The sequence below is a fragment of the Paroedura picta genome, chromosome 8 (assembly GCF_049243985.1).
Source record: "Paroedura picta isolate Pp20150507F chromosome 8, Ppicta_v3.0, whole genome shotgun sequence".
Classification (NCBI taxonomy): domain Eukaryota; kingdom Metazoa; phylum Chordata; class Lepidosauria; order Squamata; family Gekkonidae; genus Paroedura; species Paroedura picta.
Genome location: NC_135376.1, coordinates 7,847,535 through 7,869,599, shown reverse-complemented (window position 1 = coordinate 7,869,599; position 22,065 = coordinate 7,847,535). Strand labels below are relative to the sequence as shown.

The window sequence follows — 22,065 nt, the reverse complement described above, 5'->3', positions numbered from 1 at the left end:
ATGCGGGCCCAATTCAATCTTGAAGAACATGACGGTTTATGCTGTGGGAAATGTCTCAAGCTCTTTTGCTGGGGGCTCATGGGACTTGTAGTCAATGAACATCTGGAGAGCCACAGTTTCCCCCCCCCCCTGGCTCTAGAGGGATGTGATGTAGGGTAGCAGATCTGATGCATTCTGAACTGTGATGTCAGGCTCCCAACAGCAGGAGCCGGAGGCAGAAGAATGTTCGTTTCCAAAATGGCGACATCTGTACCGCTATGTCGTTTCCAGGGGGAATGTGGAAGTGACATAGGGCAACTCTAGGAATCGCCGGAAACTCTACAGTCTAGTTTCCAGTTATTCCTAGAGCTACCGTACATTGTTTCCAGGAAGAATATATGGAACAGAGGTTCATCAATGGTCACAAGATTTAGATGGAACACCTGTATGGGGCGGCTATGCTCTGTATTCTTGGCGCTTGGGGGGTCATAGTGGGATAAGCTTTTTGAATTCTGGCCCCACTGGTAGACCTCCTGATGGCCCCTGCTTTTTGGCCCTTGGGAGACACAGGGTATTAGATTGGATGGACCACTGGCCTGATCCAGCATGACTTCTCTTATGCGATGTAGCAGGGTAATACCCTCCCACACCATGTCCCCAACTCTCCCCCTGGTTGCCAGACATGGTCGGGGAGCCTTAGGAGTACCTGTGTGTCCCCTTTCCAATATTCTACCTGCATTTCAGTTTTAAAAGCCATTTTGAAAGATGCAGCATAGAGGTTAAGATTGTCAAACGAGACCCAGGCGTGATTCCGCATTCGTACTTCGAAAGATTGCTGGGTGGCCTTGGGACAGTCACACTATTAAAACCTAACCTACCTCACAGGGTTGTTGTGAGGATAAAACGGAGGAAAGGAGAAGGACGTTAGCTGTTTTGAGTCCCGGGGTGGGGGCAGAGTATAAATACATAAAATCCTGCTTTAGGATGCTTAGGGCTGATCCTGCGTTGAGCAGGGGGTTGGACTAGATGGCCTGTATGGCCCCTTCCAACTCTATAATTCTGTGATTCTATGATTAATTAAAATAAATCAAAGTGTCATGTCTCCAGCATGCTCTCCCATGAACTCTGGAACCTCCCACTCCCTGGGGAAGCGGTAGGGATGCCAGCCTCCAGGTGGGGCCTGGGGATCCCCGGGAATTACAGCTCACCTCCAGACTGCAGAGATCAGCTTCTCTGGAGAGAACGGATACTTTGGTGGGTGAACTCTATATTGTGCCCCAGTGAGGTCCCTGTCCCCGCCAGGCTGTATGCCCAAATCTCCCAGAGTTTCCCAACCTGGATTTGGGAGCCCAACCCTGCCCCCCCTCACCCCCTGCCAGTGGCCAGGAGGAACCCACACCGACAACAACCGAGGGCAGAAGAATCCCATTCCTTACCTGACAAGATTGCAAACTGCCGGTGGAGCTGTTCTATGATATCCACGGCAACGAGGGGTCTGATCTCCTGTTGCATGATTTCATCTGCACAAGAAACGGAGAGAGAAGGGGAGAGGGATGAGAGAAAGCCCCCCTGGGTCCAAGCGGGATGTGATGCAGAATTTTGTGGAGTCCTTCCGACTTGGCTGCCAGCTCTGGTTTTCGTCATATGACTCTCTGCAGGGCAGAGACGGGCACACGGGCCTTGTTTACAAGGAAAGCCCCTCTCCGCTCTGCTGGCTGTATGCATTGTTTTGTGCTCTGCAGAAATGGGCTTTTCATAAACCCATCCTTTATCAAGAGGACAGCACAGCTTCAAATAGCCACGTTCTTCGAGGAAGCCCCTGGCTCCGGGCGCCTGCATAAAGCGCCTTTTCAGCCCTGAGAAAGAAAGCTAGCTGTCTATGGTAAGGGGTGGGGTGAAAAGCCCGTAGGCTTGTTCCCGTCCACTTAGCAAATGGGCCATTCTTCCCCAAATCTAGAACTGGGTTATATTCCCTTTTCTCCTTCAGCTGAGGAAAGTGATGCATGCAGGGAAGAAGAAGAAGTTGGTTCTTATATGCCGCTTTTCCCTACCCGAAGGAGTCTCAAAGTGGCTTACAGTCGCCTTCCCATTCCTCTCCCCACAACAGACACCCTGTGGGGTGGGTGAGGCTGAGAGAGCCCTGAGATTACTGAAGAAGAAGAAGAAGAAGAGATGGTTCTTAGACGCCGCTTTTCTCTACCCGAAGGAGTCTCAAAGCAGCTTATGTTCGCTTTCCTCACAACAGGCACCCTGTGAGGTGGGTGAGGCTGAGAGAGCCCTGATATCACTGCTGGGTCAGAACAGCTTTATCAGTGCAGTGGCAAGCCTAAGGTCACCAAGCTGGTTGCATGTGGGGGAGTGGGGAATCAAACCAGGCTCACCAGATTAGAAGGCCGCACTCCTAACCACTCAACCAAGCTGGCTTGTTCTGTATTGCGTGCTCAGAAGGAGAGGAGCTCTCTGGCGTCTCAAACAGAGAAGGCTCTTTCCCTTTACAAGAATTGCCATCTCCAGCATGGGATCTGCCTTCACACACCATCGTGAGAAGGGTCAAAGCATACTATTTGTTTATTTAATTTATATTCCGCCCTCCGTAGCGGCTCAGGGTGGTTACCCAAAGCAGTCGATCATTATTAACCACAATAAAACATAAACATTAAGAAAAACGCATAATAAAATGGAAACGACAAACATGCAATTTCTTTAGGATATAAAGCTGTCAGAAAGCCATTCCCCCCGGGGGGGGGGGGTTATCCGGGGCAGGCCCCAAATGGATGTTACAACATCACTGGCCTAAACCAAAAGCTTGTAGAAAAAGCTCCGTCTAGCAGACCCTGCGGAACTGAGTGAGTTCCGACAGGGCCCAGGGGCTCATTCCACCAAGTGGGATCCAGGACTGAGAACGACCTGGTCCTCGTGGAAACCAGATTTATTGCCTTGGGGCCAGGGACCACCAGCCTGTTGGAATTTGCGGAGAAATGAACTCCATCCCAGATTCATGTCAAAGTTAGAATGATGGGGTCTGTACGCTCTACATCAGTGGTCTCCAACCTTTATTAGGCTGGGGACCGGCAGGGCATCGGGCCGCGCCCGCGGGGACCGCGCCCAGAAGCCACGCCCACGCTTCTGGCCGCGCCCGCAGGCCGCGCCCGCGCATCGAGCCGCACCCGGCCGCGCCCGCGAGCCGCGCCCGCTGATCGGGCCGCGCCCGGAAGCCACGCCCGCGGATCGGGCCGCGCCCGCGAGCCGCGCCTGCGGGCCGCGCGGGCGCGGCCTGCACGTGCGCAGCCCGGCCCTGATTCCCTCTCCCCGCCCTCCCGCAGTAAGTAGCTTCCCGGGCCGCAAGCTTGCGGCCTGGGAAGTTTTTTACTGTGGGGGGGGCGGGGAGAGGGAGCTGCGGCCCGGCGCCATGGTCTTCACGGCCCGGCGCCGGGCCGCGGCCCGCAGGTTGGGGACCACTGCTCTACATGCTCAAGGTACCCAGCTACAGGTTAACCTCTAGTGACCGGAAAGCTACAGGAGAATGCGTTAGTTTCACTGGCACAGAGCAGTGTAGATCTTACATTTATTTATTTCAATTTATTTCCCACCACTCCCGAGATCAGCTCGTGGCAGGTTACAGATGTCCAATAAGCCCCCAATAAAACCTCATTAAAATGGACAACATAATCACAATAAATACAGAGCAACATGGCAGTAATACCTCCAAATTCCCCAACCCCCCATCCTTATCTCTGGAGGGATGGAAAGTGGGGTCAAGATGACACAAACTGCTACCTAACACCAGGGGACACCCATCTTCCTCGTTACCCCGGTCTCACCTGTAGACCTGGCGGAAGAGCTTTGTTTTGCAGGCCCTGTGGAATGCTGAAAGCTCCCGCAAAGTCCCTCAGCTCTTCTAGGAGCTCATTCTCCAGGTCAGGGCCAGGACCGAGAAGGCCCTGATCCTGGTTGAGGCTAGGTGTGCTTCCCTAGGGCCGGGAACAATCAGTAAGTTGTCACCTGCAGAGCATAGGGGCCTGCGGGGGGCATAGGGCGATAGGCGGTCCCTCAAGTATGTGGGTACCAGACCACAAAGGGCCTTAAAGGTTAACACCAAAACCTTAAACCGGATATGGACAGCAACTGGTAACCAGTGCAGCTGCCTCAGCACCAGCTGAGACCATCTTTGCCATATCCAGAGCTGGTTTCACCTTTGGTCACCCACCCTCTTGTAGTTCTCTTGTTCCAACTCAGGAAATTTCTGGAGGGAGGTTGGAGTTTTGGGAGGAAGCCCATTTCCTCTAGGGCAGGGGTAGTCAACCTGTGGTCCTCCAGATGTCCATGGACTACAATTCCCATGAGCCCCTGCCAGCGTTTGCTGGAATTGTAGTCCATGAACATCTGGAGGACCACAGGTGGACTACCCCTACTCTAGGGGAACTTATTTCTGTAGTCTGAAGACTACAGACTACAGAGTCGAGGAGAACTCCAACTTTCCCACACCTGGAGGGTCAGGAACCCTGTAATCCCCGCGGCCTGCCACTCCCATATTAATCTGAGCTTCTGAGAAGAGTTTTGGGTACCAAGCTTTAAAAAAATAACAATAACTTCCAGTAATGGGCACTAGATCATTGACTTGGTTTCAGTTCCTGTAAGGCAAGTATTTTCAGCCTTCGACATGTATAATTCAAATGATTTTTGCCTTTTATAGCTCCCACCCGCCCCCGACCCATTTAATAAAGAGGTTGCAAAGTAGCATTTTGCTAAGGGGACTGCTCAAAGCGGGTTGCCCACCCCCCTCTTCCACTTAGAAGATGGGCCTGCATTCTTTGTCTGCTCTTTTTAAAGAAGAGAGGCCTTCAAACATCTGTAACGGCCATTTCTGCAGGGATTATCTGCCCCGCATCTGGGGGAAGCAGGTTGGTTCTCTGCTTCTCCTGGGATGGGAGGGAGGGACACTGGGGGGGCAGGAGCGATGTCAGAGGCAGTGTTTTAGCTTGGGCACAGAACTCCACGGTGCCCCCAAACCAAATAAATCCCCTTGAGTGTAAGCTTCATTGTCTTCTTCATTTAAGAAGGGTTTCTTGCAGGGAACGGACGCTGTAAAAATTGGTAGAAAAGGTCTTGCATTACTCAGCCACTTGCTATCTTCATGATACCCCACAATTCCCTTTGAGGGATCCGATTTGGGCTCCAGTGGAAGCATAGTTCATAGTCTGAGGAAGAGTGCTTGCACTCGAAAGCTCACGCCTTGAATAAATCTTTGTTGGACTTAAAGGTGCTCCTGGACTCTGGTTTTATTGTGCTGCTTCAGACCAACACGGCTACCCATTTGAATCTATCCTTATGGAAGGCTTTTTTCATGTTTGGTTCTACCTGGAGGCTGACAACCCTATCGATGAGGGGCCAGTTTATTGCTGTCGTTTTGCAATAAATTATAATCACTTGTGTCCAACCTCACTACCGGAATGGTGGGAAAGTTTGTTAAGTTGTTAAAAATTTTAAATTTTCCACGCAACGGCGGCTAGACTTACTTTGGCGAAGGAATGGAAAAACCCGACTATGCCATCGATATCGACCGGCCTAGACAAACTCTCAGGGCCATTCCGCACGACTTCAATGTTGCAAAAGGCTTCCAAATTGTAAACGCTACTAATTTGCAGTTATGCACGACGTCGCACACAATCTGCCACACTCCTGAAACAGTCCCGCAAAAAGCGATTCGTTGTAGCGCTTAAAGGGAAATCCGGAAAAGTGGATTCACCCTCCGAAAAGTGCTACACTCTTGCAAGCAATGTGCAACAGTAGCGAAAAAGACCTGTGCGTTCCCATTGTTGCGGTTCCAGCAAAGTCCCTCCCCCTGGCTCTCTCCTCCGAACGTCCGGTGAAGCGATCGCCATTTTTTTTTCTCGGACGAGCAGAAAGCAACGAACCGGCGAGCCTTCATTCACCCAGCGAGGCTTCTCCGGCTACAGTCCCTCCACAGAACTGCTTTAAAGCTCACCTAAGTCCCCAAGCACAACACAGCCCCGTTTGTAAGTTCCCTTTATTTTCAGCTGAAAATCGTGAAGGGGGGGTGTTCTTTTCACTCAGGGGAGCGTGGTAACGATGAATCGCCAGCTCACACGCCAGCTGCCAGCTAGATGGGTCTCTACGTTAGGAGGAATCAAGGCATATTCGTGGCAACGTGTTTTTCTTTTTTTTAAAAACCCTGTTCTTAAAGGGAAAGGGGCTTTTCGGGAGCATGATAACGACTGCCCATTGGCTGTTTGTTTGATTGACGGCCAAGGGCAGGACAAAGCACAGAAAAAATCGCTTCCTTTCTAGCGATTTTTGGCAAGACCAGAATCCTGTGGGGAACGATTGAAACGCTACTGGATTCCACTACATGTCTGACCCTTGGGGTCAGCATTTTCCTCTAGCATTTTCATGGCAGACTCAATATGGGGTGGTTTGCCAGTGCCTTCCCCAGTCATTACCGTTTACCCCCAGTAAGCTGGGTACTCATTTTACCGACCTCGGAAGGATGGAAGGCTGAGTCAACCTTGAGCCGGCTGCTGGGATCGAACTCCCAGCCTCATGGGCAGAGCTTTCAGACTGCATGTCTGCTGCCTTACCACCCTGCGCCACAAGAGGCTCTGCCTCTACCTAGCAAACCTGGATTTCCTTGCTGATGTTCCAGCCAATGGTTTGAAGAAGCGACCGACCAGTTTGGGGCATCACACTCTTCCTTGGGGCGTGCAATCAACTTGTACAGACTCCTGTCTGGATTTGTCCCAGTATCCCACTCTCCACATGACCGCAGCGGAAAATCTGGGTTAATTAAGATGGGCAACCATCCCGCATACTCAAGATTATCATAATGTCTGCATGCATGGAAAGCCCAGGGAGGGTTGCATTTTGGGAGGCCAGGTGTTACAGCCAATCAAGAATAATGCTCTAAGGCCCAAAGTAATCACAGCCTGCATCAAGGACGGCGTATTTTACTTAAACGCAGCACTTTTCTCAGCAGAACGAAGGAACCGACAAAGCTGCTGAGGAAGCACACTGCCAATTTGGCCTGAATTGCAAGAGGGGGAAATTTATGCATTTGTTTGTTTGTTTGTTTGTTGTGCTTGAGAACGTTTATTTCCACCCAAAGGTGATTGATCAAAGAGACATAGAATCATAGAATCATAGAGTTGGAAGGGGCCATACAGGCCACCTAGTCCAACCCCCTGCTCAACGCAGGATCAGCCCTAAGCATCCTAAAGCACATGCACAGAGAGTGATTACAATGTGGAATTCGCTGCCGGAGGACGTAGTGATAGCCATAGGAATAAGCAGGTTCAAAAGTTAGATTTGTGGAGGATAAGTGTACCAAGGGCTAGGAAGACTGAGGGGAACCTCCACAGTCAGAGGCAGTGAGCCTCTGAACCACAGAGCCAGGAGGCAACATCAGTAGTTTTAGAGGGGATCCGCGTTAGTCTGAAATAGAACAGCTAGGAGTTGGGTCTTATATGCTGCTTTTCTCTACCCGAAGGAGTCTCAAAGCGGCTTACAGTCGCCTTCCCTTTCCTCTCCCTACAACAGACACCCTGTGAGGGAGGGGAGGCTGAGAGAGCCCTGAGATGACTGAAGAAGAAGAGTTGGTTCTTAGATGCCGCTTTTCTCTACCCAAAGGAGGCTCAAAGCGGCTTACAGTCGCCTTCCCTTTCCTCTCCCCACAACAGACACTCATTATATTCAGTGGGTCTTGCTTCCGGGGAAATACTCTTAGGACTGGAGCCACTTTTTCTGCATCATAATGTCCAAAGCAAATGACTAATCTGTGCTCATTTAGCAACACCACTGCTGCAGCAAAAAGGCAATTACCACGTCTCTCTATTTGATATCCCTCTCTGATTCCCTCAGCCCCAAAGCATTAGCGATAGGATCAACTCCCTTGGGGACAGAACTGTACCAATGAGCTTCCCAATTCCCTAATCAGAATGAACGCAAACGTGTTATCATTTGATTTATGTCTTTCGCCGACTTCTTGGCGGAGTGGTTAAGAGCAGCAGCTTTTAATAGAGTTTGATTCTCCACTGCTCCACACGCAGCCCGCTGGGATAGTCACAGTCCTGTTACAGCTGTTCTCACGGAGCAAATTTGCCAGATGGCCTGGATGGCCCCTTCCAACTCTAGGATTCTGAGAGTCTATACTTCTGGTGACAGAGAGAGCCCAGGGATAGAGGCAGGGGGTGGGTGGAGGAAAATCCTTTGTTGAGCACACAAAATATGTCTGCTTCTAATTCCCACTTGGCTTTGTCCAGCCGTTGGCATAGAGAAATGGATGACCTCTTTCAGAGCCGCTGCTCTGATTAAAATTCCAGCTTTGCACAAAAATTCAGGGCTGCTGACGCAGGGGCTGGGAGGGAATTAGACAGGTGGGCTCTCTGGCAGATGCAAGCGGAGGGGGGGGGGAGCGTCAGAGAAGGCACATCCTCAAGGTTAACTGCTTTAACCTTGGCCACGGAGAACAAGCAAGCAGGGATCAAGTACTTAGGAACACCCATGAAACTGCCTGATACTGAATCAGACCACGGTCCATCAAGGTCAGTATTGTCTACTCAGGCTGGCAGCTGCTGTCCAGGGTCACAGGCAGAGATAAGTCTTTCAGACTACCCACTACCCGATCATTTTAACTGGCGATTCCGGGGATAGAACCTGGGACTTTCTGCTAGCCAAGCTGAGGCTCTTCCACTGAGCGACAGCTTCTCCCCTTAATAAGGGGGCACCTCGACTAGAACCAGGACCCTCTTGATGTGCAGTCAAATGCTGAGCCCTCTCAGGGCTTAGAAGCAGAACAAAATTTGAGTCCAGTGGCATCTTTAAGACTGACAAGGTGTAACCTTCTGTGTGCATGCAAGCTTCTTTGGATCTAGTTCTTCAGACAAGAAGCATAAGACTCTACAGCCACAGTAAGCATTCACACATGCACACACTTTCAGCCCATTACCTGGGGGCTTTTTGCACGCCTTCAAAATCGCACAATGGTTACTAATTGAAAACGCTATTGATTTGCCATAACGCACGACGTCGCCGACAATCTGCCACACACCTGAAACCAATCTGCAAAAAGCGCTTCCTTGTAGCGCTTTCAGGGAAATCCCCAAAAGTGGATTCACCCTCCGGAAAGCGATACACTCCTGCAACCAATCTGCAACAGTAGCGAAAAAGACCTGTGCGTTAACATTGTTGCGGTTTCTACAAAGTCCCTCCCCCTGGCTGTCTTCTCTGATCTTCCGGCGAAGCGATCGCCATTTTTTTTTCTCCGAGCGAGCGGGGATAAACGCACCAGCGAGCCTCTTCTGTTTAGAGGCTTCCCTGGCTTCAGTCCTTCCCCTTTAGTCACTAAGCACAAACCACAGAAAAGCCCGTTTGCTGAAATAAAGTCCCTTTATTTTTTACACATTAATTCAGCCGAAAATCGGGCCCGCGAGAGGGGGGGGGGGTTTCACTTGGAGGAAGCGTGGCAACGATCAAACGATCAAACGACAGCTCAAACACACCAGGCAGCTGGATGGGTCTCTCTGTTGCAACGAATCTACCCAGATTCGTTGCTATGGGTGTGTTTTTTATAAAAAAAAAAACCTTTCTTAAAGGGAAAGGGGCTGTTTGGGAGCATGCTAACGGCTGCCCATTGGCTGCTTGACGGCCAGGGGTGGGACGAGCTTGGCAATAGTGCTTCCTTTCTAGCGATTTCTGCCGAGACCGGAAGCTTGTGGGAAACGCTACAAAACGCAACTGGATTCCACTACAAAGGCAGGTATGCATAACGACGAATTCCACTACTTTAAATGGCGATTTTTCATTCAGTGACCAATTTGCAACAAAGATCCCGGTGCGTAAAGCCCCTTGAAATTCCAATCATAGAAGCATAGAGTTGGAAGGGACCTCCTGGGTCATCTAGTCCACCCCCCTGCACTATGCAGGACACTCACATCCCTACCGCTCACCCACTGTCACCTGCCACCCCCTTGAGCCTTCACAGAATTGGGTCTAATTCTATGGGCACTCAAAGGGAATAACCCCATCCAAAATCCATTGTTTCGTATCGTGGGAAAAGGCAAGGACAGAGAATCTCCCCCCCCCCCCACCATAGTGTCATGAATCCCAATTCATGCCTCGTTTTCCTCCTACATTTCTCCCGGGCTCCAGGCTGGGGTCATAGAATCATAGAATAATAGAGTTGGAAGGGACCTCATGGGTCATCTAGTCCAACCCCCCTGCACTGTGCAGGTCACTCACAACCCTCTCGCTCATCCACTGTCACCTGCCACCCCCTTGAGCCTTCACAGAATCAGCCTCTCCGTCAGATGGCCAACCAGCCTCTGTTTAAACATTTCCAAAGATGGAGCACCCACCACCTCCCGAGGAAGCCTCTTCCATTGAGAAACCGCTCTTTCCTTTCCACTCATTCTTTCTTTTCTTCATCGGCAGGTGACTCAAGACGAGGACCACTTGAATGGACTGGAGTTCTGCAAAAGTTCCAAAGCAACAGCTGGTATCCCATCAATTTTTCAGCAGGTATAAAGGAAGGAGGGGGTCTCCCCCAGAACTTCTGATTGGTGATATTTCTAGCTTCAGGAATTGGATGCAGAACATTGGGAATTTCCATATATATATTCTGGGGACCCTCTCCACGAATGAATACCCCTCTCAGAAAACAGATGCTTTGGAGGGGTGACTCTAGTACATCAATTAGATACCTATCCCCCCCAGACCCCATCCCCAAATCTCCAGGAGTTTCCCAAAATGGATCTAGCAACCCTAACCCTCCACCCAGCACTGGTGACCAGCACCAATTCTGCACGCATAGGATAATGCACTTTCAATGCACTTTAAAAGTAAATTTTCCTGTTCTGCACAGGAAAATCCAGCTGCCAAAGCACATTGAAAGTGCATTATCCTATGTGTGCAGAATGGACCCTGGTAGGGATGGGATCCCCTGGAATTATAAGCTAAACTCCAAACTAAAGAGATCTGTTCCCCGGGAGGAAATGGCTGCTTTGGAGGGGGGACTCCCCTGAGGTCACTCCCCTCCTCAAATCCCACCCACTCCTAGCTCCACCCTCAAAGCCTCCAGGTATTTCTCACCCCAGAGATGGCAACCCAACGTGGCAACCCTATTCTTCAGCCTTAGAGGATTGGCTCTGGGTGCCTGATCGCTCCTCCCTTTTGGTGCAGGGTCCAGCCACGGAAGCAGCTCCCACGTGATTCCAGCAAAGTAGAAACTTGCCTTGCGTTCCCATGGCAGCGATTCAACTGGCGCTCCCAGATCCAAGGCCAACTCAATCGCCAACAAGCTACCAGGGCACCTCTCCTTCTCCTGCCACAAGCTCTAAATCACAGCATGGAGCCAGAGGGGCCTTTTGTCTCTTCACAAAGCTCCATCCCTCCTTCCTGCTCCAACAGCTGAGTCGCGGTCAAGGATGCATTGCGAAGGAGTTAAGCAAAGGGAGGCAGAGTCCGGCCACAGGGCTACTTTGCTTAGCTCACCTGCAGAAGGAAAGAGATCCGTGCGCTGCCTGCAGGAGCACATGGACAGCCGGTCCAGCAAAGAAGTCAGGGAGCTGGTGGCAGGGCTTTTCCGCAGCTGGTGCAGGGAGAAACCATGACCCGGATTAGAAGGGCAGGGCCAACGCTGATCTAATGACGGGATTTGTTATTAATTTTTTTTCATCGCAAGGCAAATCCCCCGCCTGTAATGCCGAATATGGATCAGTGTCCCCACAGATCATCTTCTTAGCAAAGAGGGTCAGCTCTCCTCTCCTATCTGTGTGGGGAAGGGGTGGGGGTGGGAAAGGGAAGAGCCAGCAAAGGAATTCTTCGCACCTCCAGTTTATTTTGCACCTCGCTATTCCGGAATAAGAAGACAAGGGGAAGCGTTCCTGCTACGTTTCTCACTGAGCCTGCCCCCCCCCCACAATAAGGCTAACATCTGCAAAAATTAATTAATTAATCAATCAAGGGGATGGAGTCGATCCTCCATTCCAACCTTCGCGCAACTCTCTGCATTTATCAAACTTACAATCGCCTTCCCTTCCTCTCCCAGTTTCAGACACCCCATGAGGCAGGTGGGGCTGAGAGAGCTCTGACGGGACTGCTCTGTGAGAACAGCACTATCAGGACTGTGACTAGCCCAAGGTCACCCAGATGGCTGCATGTGGAAGAACACGGGATCAAACCCAGCTTGCCAGATTAGAAGCCGCTGCTCTTAACCCCAGCACAGAGTGGCGTTCCTAACAAGCCACAAATTTTGTTGGTCTTTAAAATGCTCCGGGACTCTTGCTCTTCTCTAATTCCATTTCAGGTATTTTTATTTATTACAGAATGGTATTATCGACACTCAGTGTTTCTTAATTACAGTTAAAAACCACTGTGGCTTTTACACGCAATAAGCTGGTTGCCCGTGGAGGAGCAGGGAATCGAACCCGGATTGTCGGATTAGAAGCTGCCCCTCTTAACCACTATCCATGCTGCCTGTCTCTGCTCCCCGGCAAATCTTCACCCTTGCCAGGTCTTGAAGTCATGATCCTAAATGGCTTCTGCAGCTGAATGTACCTCCGCTCTCTTTGGGATTTGCCTTTCCTCTCCATGCCAGTAGCTGAATCAGTTTTGGCTTCGCTCCTGCTTTTGAGGGAAGGAAACTGCTTGGGTCAATTTTTCCGAATCTAACCGCTTTAGAGCGAAAGACTTCCGGCGTCTGGGCCGACTTGGTGGGTGTGCATTTGCAAGTTAGAAAATTCATTCTCCTATTAGACCCGGAGAGAAACAAAAACTAACAGCAACACTTTCCTTCAAAGCTTTGCAAAGTTCTTAAGAACCACCTATAATTTTTTTTCTCTTTAAGTTATTTTATTTTGTTATGCACAGTCTATCCTAATCTGCAATGACAGAGTATAATTCAGCAGAAACGGTTTAAACATTCAGAAAACCAAAGAAACTCAGAAAATCAATTCAAATCCAGTCTAAAATCCCAAAGTAATAGGTAAACCACAACCGCTGAAAGGAGGTTTGCCAGGCCCCAAATGGGGGGGGGGCACTCCCAGGCCTTGGCCCCCAGCCACCGATCACCTGGCCAGTGAAGGGATTTACCTGAAGAAAGAAAAAGGTCCAGGCTTTGTCACCTGCGTCATGCAGGAAGTGATGTCATCACACCAGCACGGTGCAGGTGACGCTCTGGCATTTGGGCACAAACTTTATGGTAGAATAACAGAGTGTCACCTGGATGTTCCCGGTGTGATGACATCATGTCCAAGCAATCCCAGCTACAAGGCCTGGACGTTCTCTTCTTCTAGGGAAGACCCCCATCCCCTGTCCGTTGCTAGGATCAATATGTCAAGTGTAATTGCCAACCCGTTCACCATGGGTCATTCAGACATGACTGAAGGCAGGGGTCTTCTCATAAGGCAGGGGTCTTCTCATAAGGCAGGGGTCTTCTCTATGGCCGCTTTCCAACACTTTCCCTGGCGCCCATCAGATGTTTTTAGGAAGTGGGTGAGGCCATGAGGAGTCCTGCCCAGCAGGGCTTCTGACTGGTCACTGGAGATTTCATTGCCGCTGCAGATTCTTTTAAAAGGTTTCAGTGATTGGCACCCCAATATTGATTTTATTCTCTCACTCCTGCCTGGTCCTTTGAAATGGAGATGCTAGGGATTGAGGAGCTACAGGCCCTGTCAGAGTTACAGGTCAACTCCTGACTAAAGAGATCAGTTCCCCAGGAAGAAAGGGCTGCTTGGAAGGGTAGACTCCGTAGCGTTAGACAACTCTCCCCACCCAACACCCTGCCCCCTGCCAGCTCCATCCTCAAAGTCTCCAGGTATTTCCCAATCCAGAGTTGGCGACCGTACAGCTGTTTAGTGATTGGCTATGCCTCCTGAGGCAGCCATTTTGTGACTGGCCTCATCCCCCGAGGCAGCCATTTTGTGATTGCACCCACCACATGGTGTCAGAATTCTAAAGGCGTCCACGGGCTCCAAAAGGTTAGGGGCCCCTAATCTAGGGAGTATCTAGGAAGAGGAGGAGTGTTCACATTCAAAATGGGAGCAGGATGAATAGCCCTCCAAGGACCTGATAAACTTTTGGATTTTGTAGCCCGCCTGCATGGAACTTGCCTGCGAAGTACCATGGCAAATAGGCTTGATTTGGGTTGACAGAGTTACGCCGGGTCCAAGTAGCCCATGACAGACTTTTATCCTCCATGTGAATCTATTTAATCTCCTTTGAAAGCTATTTATTCCTGTGGCCATCATGATATCCTCTGGCAGCACATTCCACATTTTAATCACTCTCCCGGAGCCTTATGGGAGAGCAGCATAGAAATTAAATAAACACATACATAAATAAAAAAAATATTTCCTTTTGCCCGTTCTGAACCTACTTCCCATCGGCTTCATTGAGTGCCCTCGAGTTATTATTATTATTATTTTTAGATTTATTTCCCGCCTCTCCCGACAGGCTCGAGGCGGGTCACAACAACTAACCCCATTAAAATTCTAGTCTTTGGGGAGAGAGAAGAAAATTTATCTTGGGCAATTCTCTCCAGCCCATGCATAATTTTATAAACTTCTATCTTGTCGACTCCCCACCCCTGGTCATCTAAAGAAGAATTCAGAAGCCTTCCATTATAACAAGCCATTCATGCATTACTAAGCCATGCGTACGCAATACGCGCATTGTGAGCATGATGAATATTTCTATTGGTCTGGCATGTGACTCCCTGCCCCGTCCATCTTGGCATTAAAACAAGACCTTGTTTCAAAAGCCAAATACTGTCAGCCTGGCAAAAGAGATGAAGGGACGCTTTAAGTTTTGCCTTGGACAATTCGTTGAGCTGTACAAGTGAGGAATGTACAGTAGCCAAACAGAAAATACACTGGTGTCCACAGCTGCATTACAGCACAGCCCCCCTGACATGAAAGCCAGAAATATCCCTTGCTGAATTCTTTAACATGGGGAGGGGGAAGAGACAAAATAAATCATTTTACCATCTTGCAGAGAAAACATAGCCGCGCAAATCCAGCAGCCCTCTAAGAACTCCCTTGCTCAAATATGGGGCATTATACTATTTTGTTGCCAGGTTTTTGGTCTCTTCTGCTAAAGCATTCATGTGTAACCTCACCGCGTACATTTTATATGCGTTCATCCCTTGAAACTTCAAAGTCTTTAGAACCAACATTTGTAATTGTAAAAAGGGATATTAGGATCTCCACCTCAAAAACTCAGAATCTGTATAGATGTTTTACAAAAAGATTCATTTCTCTTTTACAAAAAGATTCATCCCCCCCCCCCCCCCCCGGCCCCAAATCACTCATCTTTGTTACTGACTCAACTGTGAGGTTTTGGCTCTTAAAATACTGTTTATGTCATCCATCCAAGTAGTCTAACTCTAACAGACCATTCTACTGCACTTGTTCAGGCCTAAATTCGATGTGTTTAATGGGATTTAATCTCTAGCAAACATGTTTAAGATCACCACCTGTATACGGGATTTTTGGATTAACAAACAGCACCCACTGCTTCAACAAGTTTCTCTTTCCTGCCTGGAGAACTAAAATGGACAATATCTTACAAACAACTAAGAAGAGACCCTGACTTCATAATGCTACCTATTTTTATCTTGATGGGTTAATCTGACTGTAACAGAAGAAGAAGAAGAAGAAGAGTTGATTTTGATCCCCCACTTTCACTGCCCAAAGGAGTCTCAAAGTGGCTTACATTTGCCTTCCCCTCCCCACAACAGACACCCTGGGAGGTAGGTGAGGCTGAGAGAGCCCCGACAGGACTGCTCTGTGAGAAGAGCACTATCAGGACTGTGACTAGTCCAAGGTCACCCAGATGGATGCATGTGGAAGAGCGGAGAATCAAAGCCACCTTGCCAGATTAGAAGACAACACTCTTAACCACACCACAGAGCGGTGCTCCTAACATGTCACAAATTTCGTTGGTCTTTAACATGCTTCTGGACTATTGCCCTTTTCTAATTCCATTTCAGGTATTTTTATTTATTGTAGAATGGTATTATCAACAGTCAGCGTTTCTTAATTATAGCTAAAAACCACTGTGGCTTTTACATGAAATCTTAATGTGCTGTCACTCGGTTCTTAAAAGCTGCAGGAGGGGAACAGCTGAATCCAGCGGCAAACTTATTCCAGTGTCAAACTAGGATCTAGATTCTAGCAGATCCACATTCACTCTCCAGCGGCAGCTTGGTGGGTAACCTTGAGCCAGCTCTGTACTCTCAGCCCAACTTCCATGGTGGGAATATGGTGACGAGGATAAAATGATGATAAAGAGAACCAGGGCCTTCGGTTGGCCCAGTTCCCCATTATTTAGTCAGTGACTTCATCGGCATTCTGCTTGCCAAGCCAGCCGCAGGTTCAATCCCCGGCATCTCAGTTGAAAAGGACCATGCTGTAGGCGATACAGAAGACCACTTTTCGAGACCCTGCTGAGCTGAGCCAGTGTGAACGGGCAAGACCGACCTGGATGGGCAAGAGGCCGGATTAGGATTGCCAAATCCTCTCTGGCCACTGGCAGGGGATCGGAGGGTAGGTGTGCTGGATCCAGGCTGGAAAATTCTTGGAGGGAGGGCAGGGACCTCCGTGGGGCACAATGTCACAGAGTGGCCCCTCTAAAGCAGCTGTTTTCTCAGGAGGAATTACGTGTAGTGAAGTTAATATCAGTAGACCCCCTACAAATTTGAATTTATGAGACCAGTTTGGGATTGAATTACACACCCAAGACATTATAGAGACTAAGTTATGTTCAACGATCAAAAAACATTATTGGAGGATTCAGTTATTACAGTCCCTATAAAGATCCCTATAAAGAAACTGGTGTAGGTTAAAGTCTTTTTCTTCTTTGATTCAAACGGAGTCAGAAGGGAATCCAGATAACCCAGCCATTTTCAAACCAAGATTTCCATCAGTAGCTCACAAATCAATTCTTAACCCATGTTCTTATTTTCTCAAAGATTCTCTAACAGTATTTTCTGAGCTTTATTGGTCGATTTCCAAATATCACTGCCGTCTCTTACAGTCACTCAATGGGGGTAAACGGTGTTTGCCAGAGGCTTCGATATTTGGAAATTGACCAGTCAGGCTAAGAAAATACCATTGATTTGCGAGCCACTGATGAAAACGGCTTGTGCTGAATCTGAATAAAAGAAGAAAAAGACTTTAGCCTACTCCAGTTCCCTTATAGGATTGGCTTCACACACCTGGTGGGTCCATTCATTCTTGGCACCCACCTGGAGGCTGGCATCTCTGTTCCAGGGGACCCCCAAGTCCCATCTGAATCATAGAATCATAGAATCATAGAATCATAGAGTTGGAAGGGGCCACACAGGCCATCTAGTCCAACCCCCTGCTCAATGCAGGATCAGCCCAAAGCATCCTAAAGCATCCAAGAAAAGTGTGTATCCAACCTTTGCTTGAAGACTGCCAGTGAGGGGGAGCTCACCACCTCCTTAGGCAGCCTATTCCACTGCTGAACTACTCTGACTGGGAAAATTTTTTTCCTGATATCTAGCCTATATCGTTGTACTTGAAGTTTAAACCCATTACTGCGTGTCCTCTCCTCTGCAGCCAGCAGAAACAGCATCCTGCCCTCCTCCAAATGACAACCTTTCAAATACTTAAAGAGGGCTATCACGTCCCCTCTCAACCTCCTTTTCTCCAGGCTGAACATTCCCAAGTCCCTCAACCTATCTTCATAGGGCTTGGTCCCCTGGCCCCTTGGAGGCTGGCATCCCTCTTCCGGGGGAACTCTGGTCCCTCCAGGAGGCTGGCATCCCTGGGCCTGATACACGATTAGGCCAATGTGGTGGGTGTCTCTCCCCAAAGCGTCCTTTAGCAGCCAAGCCCGACAAACACCAGCACAGCCCGTTTGCATCAGCAGCAGCAGCAGAGGAGCCGGTTCCCAGACGCTGGCTCGGCTGCAGGGAACGCGGCCAAGAGACAGCGACCCGACAGCCGGCGGCCCCTTTCCCTCCTCCAAGCGGCTCCTGTCCCTTCCCTTCCCGCCCCAGCTCCGAAGAAGCCCACCTGTACACCTGAAGAGGTCCAGCTGCCCAGCGAGGGGTCTCCTCCAGGCGGCCACCATCTCCACTCCGCCCCCAAGAGAGCCCCCCTAGTGAGGGCTTGCTTGGTGTCTCAGGCTGCAGCGCGGCCAGCGAGGCGGAGACGGAGGAGGCGGAGGCGAGGGGCCGCCAGCGGGTCTTTCGCAGGGGCCGAGCAGCAGAGAAGGGAGAGCCGGAGGAGGCTGTGCGTGCGGCCGGGGGCTTCCCCCGTGCGGACACGCCGATCGGCGCTGTAGCGGAACTATCGCGGAGTATCCAGCCGGGTGCACCTGCTGCCCGGTGGAAGGGGAGATCTGGCAGCCCAGCGGGTTGCCAGCTCTGGGTTGGGAAATCCCAGGAGGCTTTGGGGGTGGAGCCGGGGGTGGGCGGGATTCGGGGCGGGGAGGGACCATGGTGGAGTATGATGCTACACGGAGTGGAGATGAGCTGCAATTCCAGGGGATTCCCCAGGTCGCACCCGGGACTGGCATCTGCAGGCAGCAGAGATCAGTTCCCCTTGTGGATATGGTGGCTTTGTAAGATGGTCTGTATGGCATTATACCCCTTGAAATCCCTAGAATCTTAGAATCGTAGAGTTGGAAGGGACCTCCTGGGTCATCTAGTCTAACCCCCTGCACTATGCAGGACACTCACAACCCTCTCGCTCATCCACTGCCACCTGCCACCCCCTTAAGCCCACTCTTACACCCCCTCCCCCCCCAAATCTCCAGGGATTTCCCAACCCAGAGCTTGCAACCCTGGTTAAACCTTTGCCCGGTCCCGACTTAAAAAGTTCTTAAACCTCCTCTGCATTGTTAGGATAAGGTTGCCAGCTCTGGGTTGGGAAATTCATGAATATTTGGGGGGTGAAGCCTGGGATGGGGCTGGACCTCAGCAGGGATTCATGTCATAAAGTCCACCCACCAAACTAGCCGTTTTCACCAGGGGGACGCATCTGTGTAGTGCAGATAGCAGCTGTATCACTGGGAGATCTCCAGGGCCCACCTGGAGGTTGGCAACCCTTGTTGGAAAAAAGACCATGTGTCCCCAGGGAGTGGCTGCCAGTCAGAGCAGACAACACTGGGCTAGACAGGCCACTGGATTGACTGCATATAAGGCAGCTTCCCCGGTGTTCCTTTCCAGCTAGGTCTTCAATACCCCTTTGATCTGCAGTAATTACCGGAGCCTCTTGTGGCAATGAGCCTCTTGTGGCGCAGAGTGGTAAGGCAGCGATATGCTGTCTGGAGCTGTCTGCCCATGAGGTTGGGAGTTCGATCCCAACAGCCGGCTCAAGGTTGACTCAGCCTTCCATCCTTCCGAGGTCGGTAAAATGAGTACCCAGCTTGCTGGGGGGTAAACGGTAATGACTGGGGAAGGCACTGGCAAACCACCCCGTATTGAGTCTGCCATGAAAACGCTAGAGGGCGTCACCCCAAGGGTCAGACATGACTCGGTGCTTGCACAGGGGATACCTTTACCTTTAATTACCGGAGGGTTTTATTTTAGCTCCATGACCTGGAAAGCTTCAGCCGCCCACTTCTCCATATTAAATCCCCATTAAAGAGACAGAGCACTATTTCCCTGGCCAGTTGGCTATTCTATTTATTTGCTGTATCGCTGAAGCTAGTGTTGCCCAGTCTTCTGGCAGCTAATTCTGTTCTGGCTTTAAATAATAGGGAAACTGAATTTCGGTGGGTTCAAATAGGTCGCCGTGTTGGTCTGAAGTAGCACAATAAAATCAGAGTCCAGTAGCACCTTTAAGACCAACAAGGGTGTGAGCTTTCGAGTGCAAGCGCTCTTTGTCAGACTATGAACTTTTGTCATGGCAGTGGGAATTCTGTAAACAGAATTCACTTTTGCTTTATATTCCCATATTGTCATGATGGAAGTTCATAGTCTGAGGAAGAGTGCTTGCACTCGAAAGCTCACGCCTTGAATAAATCTTTGTTGATCTAGAACGTGCCACTGGACTCTGATTTGATTGAATTCTGGTGGTACTCAGACAGAAACATCCTTACTATGCCAGATTAGAAGTCCGCACTCCTAACCACTACACCAAACTGGTACATGCCCACCTGGGGCCTCTCCCCTTCCCACCCCCTCCGGGCCCGCCACCGGCCATTTCTTGGGTGTGCATGTTTCGACATGACCGTATCTGGTCATATCATGATAAATGTTTAACAAATTTTAAATACGTTTTAAACTAATTAACTCCCACCCATTCAGGAAACCTTTCCAGGGCTGTCAACAAACTAGGGTTTCGCGAAACGCTGGTCGAGAAAGCTTGATCTAATGCAGGGGTAGTCAACCTGCGGCCCTCCAGATGTCCGTGGACTACAATTCCCACGAGCCCCTGCCAGCATTCGCATTCGCTGGCAGGGGCTCCTGGGAATTGTAGTCCATGGACAACTGGAGGGCCGCAGTTTGACTACCCCTGATCTAATGGATGTCAACTTTGATGCATCTGATGGCGTGCCCTCTGATTCACAAAAGCTGATGCTGGAATAAATTTTGAGAATCCTTATTGTGCTCCTGGATCCCTGTTTTCTTTTGCCACACAGGAGGTAACCAAGTTAACTGCATGGCTGAGTCCTACTTAGAATTAAAATGTGTTAAAGAGTACCGAATCTGTGCAAGTTTGAGATTTTGCTGCCTCGGTCCTGCGTTTAACCACAAGCCACCCCCATCCTGCAATAGAAAATCAGATTCTGTTTGCTCCCTTTGAAACTGAGGCTTATTAAAGGCCATGAGGAGATCCTCTAGTGCAGGGGTAGTCAACCTGTGGTCCTCCAGATGTACATGGACTACATTTCCCATGAGCCCCTGCCAGCAAATGCTGGCAGGGGCTCATGGGAATTGTAGTCCATGGACATCTGGACGACCACAGGTTGACTACCCTGCTCTAGTGCAGGGGTAGTCAAACTGCATCCCTCCAGATGTCCATGGACTACAATTCCCATGAGCCCCTGCCATCTGGAGGGCCGCAGTTTGACTACCCCTGCTCTAGTGATTTATTCAAGGCCTCTCACTAATCTGTTCTCAGACTCCCATTTGTTAAATGGAGATTAAACGATCTACTACAGATAGTGGCTTTTAAACAGCATTTTCTACACTAAAACACAGTAGTGTGCAGAGGCGTGACGGCTTGCAAATTGTTCCATCAAATAATGGAAAACTCTGGAAGGATTAATTAAAAAAAATTAGGGTCAACGTTTAAATTAAGATTCATATGTCTCAGAGGATAAGCTCAAAAGGATGTTGCGTGCAGATAATATACAGTCAACAAACACCCACTATGTTGCCTGGTTTATCAAGGTCAGCCATTGGCTACTTGGGCGGCCTGTGGCTCTCCAGGGACTTAGGCAGAGGTCTTTCACATCTACGGATGCCAGTTCACAAGCAGGACCTGGAGATCTCCTGGAATTGCAGCTCATCTCCAGGCTAAAAAGCTCCATTCCCCTGGAGGAAATGGCTGCTTTGGAGGGGGGACTCCATAGCACATCCTCCACTGAGGTACCTCCTGCCCCAAATCCTGCCCAGTCCCACCCCCAAAGTCTCCATTTCCCCACCCAGAGTTGGCAACCCTATTCAACATCACCGACCACCTCATCCTTTTAACTGAAGAGGCCAGGGATTGAACCCGGGACCTTCTGCATGCCAAGCAGATGCTCTTCCACTGAGCTTTGACTCCACTCCAACATATAAGTCCAAAATTTTACTCAAGCTATAAGCTTTCATGTGAAAAGCACACCATTTCAGAGGCAGACTGTATTACTGATGTTTTCCTCTTTTTGAAGAATGGCTGCCAGATAAAGAGATCCCCCTGATGAAGCCTGTTGGTGAAACACATCAGGAATTTTTGGAAATTTATCAGAGTAACAAAATATAGTTTTACCTGATCTTCCACCATCGGCCTTGGCACTATTTTTTATCTCCTCGGTACCACAACTCCTTGAGCATAACCAGAACTCAGAGCCAGTTCACACAACCAAACCGGTTACCAACAAAACTCCTTG

The 22,065-nt window shown here is 49.7% G+C and overlaps 1 protein-coding gene across 11 annotated transcripts in view; it reads right to left on the bottom strand.

The window, feature by feature from the left end:
* MCF2L2 (MCF.2 cell line derived transforming sequence-like 2) overlaps positions 1-22,065 on the bottom strand; it is a 205,670-nt gene that overhangs the window by 144,863 nt on the left and 38,742 nt on the right. For 10 of the 11 annotated variants that reach the window (XM_077348267.1, XM_077348266.1, XM_077348274.1 and 7 more), the window contains one exon: positions 1,416-1,499. In XM_077348267.1, coding sequence (XP_077204382.1) covers positions 1,416-1,499 — 84 coding nt within the window. Of the gene's footprint in view, positions 1-1,415; positions 1,500-18,035; positions 18,171-22,065 lie in introns of those variants that run through there. The other variant, XM_077348269.1, reaches the window with a different exon arrangement.